At 58.5% G+C, this 6,000-nt stretch overlaps 1 protein-coding gene across 1 annotated transcript in view; it reads left to right on the plus strand.

Moving 5' to 3' along the window:
• Window positions 1-6,000, plus strand: part of CCDC33 (coiled-coil domain containing 33) — a 45,140-nt gene that overhangs the window by 23,544 nt on the left and 15,596 nt on the right. Inside the window, exons 9-11 of the mRNA XM_019471953.1 lie at window positions 1,380-1,509; window positions 1,618-1,739; window positions 2,013-2,084. Coding sequence (XP_019327498.1) covers window positions 1,380-1,509; window positions 1,618-1,739; window positions 2,013-2,084 — 324 coding nt within the window. The remainder of the gene's footprint in view (window positions 1-1,379; window positions 1,510-1,617; window positions 1,740-2,012; window positions 2,085-6,000) is intronic.

Here is a 6,000-nt window from a genome sequence, read left to right on the forward strand (position 1 = left end):
GGGACCTCTGACAAATGGGGTCAAATTAACAATATGCTCCCACGTTTGACTCTTCCCTTCCCCGCTGAGTCTAAAACGGCACCATCTCGCAGCGCCTTGTACAGGTCGATGCCAGGAAAAGTAACTGGAGGCGGCATTCGGTGGTTTTTAGGAGATTTCCCCCCCAAATTCGGCTTTCTGAGGCTGATGAAACAGCCCCGTGGGCTGGGATGCAGGCTGGGAAAGGAAAGGAGCGGCTGGAGGATGCTGAGCCGGATCCAGCTGCTGGGAGCTGCCCCAGTCCGTGCGGGTTTTCCCTAAGGACTTACAGGCACAGACTGGGCTCCCTGCAGTCAAAGCAAGCTGCATCCCAGCTAAAAATCCCAGCTGATGCTGGGGAGCCTCTGACAAATTCCTGGCTGAGAGAGCCAGCCCGGTGCTGAGCCAGCACTAACAGCGCTTGCCTGATGCAGCCCATCGTGGAGGTGTTTTCGGGCTCTGAAGCATCCCAGCCTCGCTCTCCCCTTGCTAACAGCCCCCAGGGCTAAGTAATGCACCGCTGCGGGTCTCCGAGGTGCGTAATGCCCATTAGCATCCCCAAACGTGAGCAGAGGGAGACCCCCCTTCTCCTCCTCCCACCCTCCCCGACGAAGCAGAAATGTGCTGATGCAGAAAAGCCGATCGGCTTCTCGTCCCCGCTGAGTGATGCTGGCCGAGGGGATGGAGTAACAGCATTAAAAAGGAGCCGCTGTCAATACTTTCTTGGCGCTGGGCAGCCGGTGTTAAGGCTGACCTTTGGAGAGCTGGCGGGGCTCTCCAAAGGCAAAGGGGAGCAGCTGCTGGCGGGGATGGACCGATGCCATTTCCAATGACAGATCGTGGCTCTGGGGATAAACATGTTGCCCGCTGTTCGATATCTATCGGGCGACCCGGACCTCACGCTTGGGAAAGGGTTTTGCGATGATATAAGGACCCCCCCCTGCATGCAGGCTTTTGGGGTCCATATATCGTCACAAAACCCTTTCCCAAGTGTGAGCACCAGGTTGCACAAGAGATATCAAAAGGCTTACCCTGGAGTCAGCACAGCTCATCCTCCAGGCTCTTCCCATCGTGTTTTTAAGCATGGGGTAGTTGATCCATGTGCTGTTTTCCTCCTCTGGCTCTGCGAGAGGGAAGATGCTGGCAGGGATTAGCCAGACAGAAGCAGCCAAGCTCGAAGACCCAGTGAAAACCTGTTCAAGCAACTGGAATTTGGGGTTGCTTTTGAGCCAGGGGTGGGATGCAGCTGCACAGGTTGTGCTTTTCTTTACCCCCACCTCTCCTCTCCCTCCTATCTGCCTGCTTATTTATCTGTAGAGAGAGAAGGTATCTGAAGGATAATTTTCCCGTTGTCTCCTAAGATGTCCCGACCAGCCGGGCCCCCAGAGCAGCCGACCTGGGACACCTCCTTCCTCTTCCAAGGCCGAGACGTGGCCACCATCTTCTCTGAAGACACTGCCCTGGCGATCGAATATTATCCGCACAAAGCCAGTGAGTCTGGGGACCCCACCGAGGATGTTCTCCCTCGTCCCTGGGTTTGGCCGGGGGCAGGTCCTGAGCTGCCGTGCCCCCAGCCGGCTGCTCTCGCCCCTTCCCCAGTGTGGGATGCTCCGGGCACCCTCGTTCCCGTGGGATACTCGGTGCTGCCCCTCACCAACCGCGTTTTCCGGGAGCTGACGGCGCAGAGCGGCGGGATGCGTGTGGACAGCCTCGCCGTGCAGGTGAGCCGGGGGCTGCGGGGTGATGCTGGGCAGGTGGCACGGTGATGGTACCTACAGGTGATGGTATAGCTGCTGGCGTGGTGGGAGGGATCTCCGCGTCTGGGTGGGCAGCCTGGCGCAGAGCTCCCGAGGATCCCACGGGAAGCTGGGGTCCCTGCTCCAAACCGCAGCCCCGGACCCCCTGGATGTCATCTGGCTGATGCCAAAGCCACCAGAGTCCCGGTAGAAACCCAGAGGCCAGCGCGGGCTGTGACCCTTCCTCTTTCTCCCCAGGGCACGGACCTCAAAACCACGTCTGGGGCCATCCCGACCGTGGGGCTCTGCCTGCAGCTCCTTCGATCGGAGGTGAGACACTGGGGATGGCGAACCCCGAGGCAAGGGGGGATGGGGACAGGGCAGGAGATGGCTCTTTAGAGCTGCCACCCTCTCTCCGAAACTCTCAGGCGGGGATCAGCTGGGCTGGATCCGGGTTTTATCCCTTGTGCCTGTTGTCTCAGGGCTCTGGATTGCGCCACCGGGCAGTTGGAAAAAGCAGCGTCATTCTTGCCCTTGCGCATCCATCGCTTTCCCAGGGCTCTTGGCACGTGCTCGTATTCCCAGGAAATCCCGGCTGGAGGCAGGGGGGGCAGGCAGGGCACAGGCAGGGTATTTGGGAGAGGCTGTTCGCCGCCTTCGTGCGGAGAAGGACCAGGCTGGTTAACCACGGTGACAAATGTCCAGCTGTCTTCATCCTTCAGCATTTGTGGTCCCCAGGGATGTCACAGCAGGGAGGGAATTTGGCTTTTCCCGGGGAGGAGGGAACCCCGCTTGCCCTTGGCTCCAGGACCAGCCCTCGGGCAGGTTAGGATGCGGCCGTGAGCCCGATTGATCTAATTACTGCAGCCGCCAGCCTCTGCTCCCATCTGCAAAAAAAAATCCTATCCATAAAGTGAATTTGGGACAGGTCTGGATGCTGCGCTGGTAACTGCATCCCCCCCGTCGCCGGGGGAGCCGCAGTGGGCCGGGGCCGGCTGGTGGGGGTCTTTGGAGTGATTGCCCAGGGGGGTCAGCGAAAAGGGGTCTGCGTGTGATGAATTATTCACATGGGTGTCACTAAGTGCAGAATTAATCCTTTTGCTTCCAGCTGGCTGCTGCACTAAATTATCACTCGCAGTCATGCGGGAAAATGCTGCGGAATTCATTTAGCTGATTATTGTTTTGATCTGGGAGCTGTAATTTTTTTTTCTCCTCTTCCCCAACCTCTCCCTTTCCCCCCCTCCAGCCCTGCCTTCCTTAATATATGTAAGAGCTGGGAGCAGAAACAAAAAACAGGAGAGCCAGAGCCGGCCTTGGGCTCCGCGTCTGGTTAATTTATCCGGCGGCAGCCCGGGCAGACGGACCGGGAGTGATGCAAATCAATGAGCGAGTTGCTACCGAGCAGGGTGAGGGCAGGTTTGGCTCCTCCCGGCTTTGCTGAGGCCCTTATTTCTTGCCTGGAGGTCAGAATGTTCCAAGGAAGATGCCCCAGACGGCTGGCTGTGATCCCCAGCACCCCAAAACTGCAGCCCGGCGGGCAGGGGAGATGCTGCCGTGGTTGCAGGAGCAGAGCCTCTTCTCTCCCCCTTTTGGCAGCCCCAGGCTTCAAGGGATGCTTGAAGGCTGGATTTCCAATTCTTCGGCTCATGGATTAGTCCTGAGCTCGGCTTTGGGACAGCAAGAAGTGGCCAAACCGGGGCCAAGAGGCAAAGACAGTCAATACAGGACCCGTACTGACCCAGCGAGGCATCAGGGCAACCTCCGTACCGGGGTTGTTCTTGGGGGTGCGCAGATCTGCGGCATCCCTGCCCGTCCCGGGGGTGCGAGGAGCTGCAGCATCCCTGCCCGTCCCGGGGGTGCGAGGAGCTGCAGCATCCCTGCCCGTCCCGGGGGTGCGAGGAGCTGCAGCATCCCTGCCCGTCCCGGGGGTGCGAGGAGCCGCAGCATCCCTGCCCGTCCCGGGGGTGGGGGGAGCCGCAGCATCCCTGCCCGTCCCCGGGGTGCGAGGAGCCGCAGCATCCCTGCCCGTCCTGCCCCGTGCTCTCTCGCCTCACAGCTCTCCCCAGCCAGATGGCAAAGGAGAACAGACTCACCGAGCTCGTCTCCTTTCTTTTCTTATTTTTTTTTTAATTTTAATGTAGAGAGCTGAAAGTGCATATCCTAGATTGGCTGGGCTTTTTATAACAAACAGCAGCTAAATAAACCCTGGGCCATCTGTACTCCCCGGCGCACTCGGAGCTGGGCGTAACTCCCGCCTGCTCTGTGGCCTCTGCGGGGATGTCACCGACTCCTACCGGGGGTCTGGATGCTCCCAAGCTTGGCTTCGGATGCTCACATCGACCCTCCGTGCTGGGAAAATGTCTTCAGCACCAGGGTTTTCTAGGGATAAGGGGTTCCCCATAAATAGGACTCATCCCCCGGTATTTCTGCAGGCTCTCAAAACCCTGCAACGTTTGTATTAGCCTGAGAGAAGGGGGTTTGGAGCAGGTGCTTTATTAAAAGCCAAGAGCCCTGACACTAGGGATGAGCAAACGGGCCCCCCTGCCTTCGTCTCCCTGCACTCTCTCTTTGGAGCCCAAACGAGAACAAAAGACTTTGATCATCTCAGGGAGACAAAGAAATCAAAGACTTCAGCAAAACGCTGGCGTTTTAGCAAATTAACGGCTGTCTTCGAAAAACTGTTGCAGGGGGAAAACCTGCAGCCGACTTCATCCACCTCCGTACGGGCTTGTGGCTCAAGGCAGGGCTCCTGTTTTCCCTCCGTTCTTCCTTTTTCCACCCCGAATTTGGTGTCTCGCCCAGGAGAGATGTGTTTGACCGTGCAGCAGCCGGTGGCAAATCCATGTGCAGGGTCAGCAGGGTGCCGTCCCCCACATCCCCGGGGGACGCTGCGCCCCATCCAAGGGCTGGAAAACACACACCGGAGGCGTCTTTATTCCTAAAGGATTTATTCATCGCCCCCATTTATTAACCAGCCCTGTTTTACGCTTCGTTTTGGCACGACCCCACCTTGCTCAGCGCATTAACTCAGCACTTGGGACCTTCGGGGTCACCTCAAGCCTCTGCCACCCGCTTTGCGGAGCGCCCTTGGTCATGTCACCCGAAATGGGGTCTGGGGACGTGCCGGCACGCGGAGACAGCCTCTGAAAAAAAAGGGAAAAGCTAGTGCTGTTTTTTTCCAGGCAAGGAAAAAAAAAAAAAAAATCAACAGGCTGGCTATATCATTGCTTAAACAGCCTTAATTTATGTAATTGCTGCCATTTAAAACCAGAAGCAGATCGGCGCCTGGCGTAAATTGTCACGGTGCCGGGGTGTAAATTGTCACCGTGCCAGCCCGGCGATCAGACCCCTTTTGGGCTGGCAAAAAAATGGGTTTACAATTGGTTGGGAAGGCGGGAATCGCCATGGGTTTCCCGTTATTTCAGCCTGCCTGGCCAGGTTTGTCCTCCCCGAGCACCGAAAATGGGGTTTTATCCCCAGACGACATTGCGGGGGATGCAGAAGCTGGTGAAAGGCTTGTTTTGGGGAAACATCGCCCTTCCCTGCTGAGCAGCTTCTCTCGGTGAGCTGGCTGAGGGCTTTTGGCACAGCCGAACTGCTGGCAGCTGAGCTCCTGCTTGCCAGCTCTTGACTGACACCTGTCCATCAACCATATCACCCATTCCCCTTATCACACGGCGGATTACAAGAGGCTTTACGGCATCGCTGCCGGCCGGCCGGGAGCGTCTTTAGCTGGGGAGAGCCGAGCCAGCGAGGAACCGGGGGAAAAAAAAAAAGCAGGGAATGTCTTTGTTAAGGAGAATTTGTTGGTTTCCGTCCGCCGGTCCCGGGGGAGCGTTCAGGGCAACGCTAATTGAATTAAGAGCACGTGCGCTCCGGCAAGCGGCTCTCCAATGGGCAACGGTGGCGGGACCAGGCTGGCCATCGCTCCGGCGCGGCGGGCAGCAGCTGTACGCCGGCCCCGGTAATTGCAGGCTGAGCCTAAACTGTTGCATTTTGCATGATGCCGGTCCCCGGGGAGGGGGGAGAGCGGCGGGGCGGGAGGCATCTTCACCCCGGCTTTGATGCTGGAAGAGCTTGGTTGAGGTCGGGGCCGGCGGCGTAATGAAATGCGGCGGCACAGGGGACGATGATGCTGATGGTGTTAATGAGGCAGCGATGGGGAAGGGCACGGGGACGCCTCCGGACACCTCCTCGTCCCCCCCCCCCCCCCCCCCCCCCCGGCGGGGGCCGCCACCCCCCCCCG

This window comes from Aptenodytes forsteri, unplaced genomic scaffold, assembly GCF_000699145.1.
Source record: "Aptenodytes forsteri isolate BGI_AS27 unplaced genomic scaffold, ASM69914v1 Scaffold258, whole genome shotgun sequence".
Classification (NCBI taxonomy): domain Eukaryota; kingdom Metazoa; phylum Chordata; class Aves; order Sphenisciformes; family Spheniscidae; genus Aptenodytes; species Aptenodytes forsteri.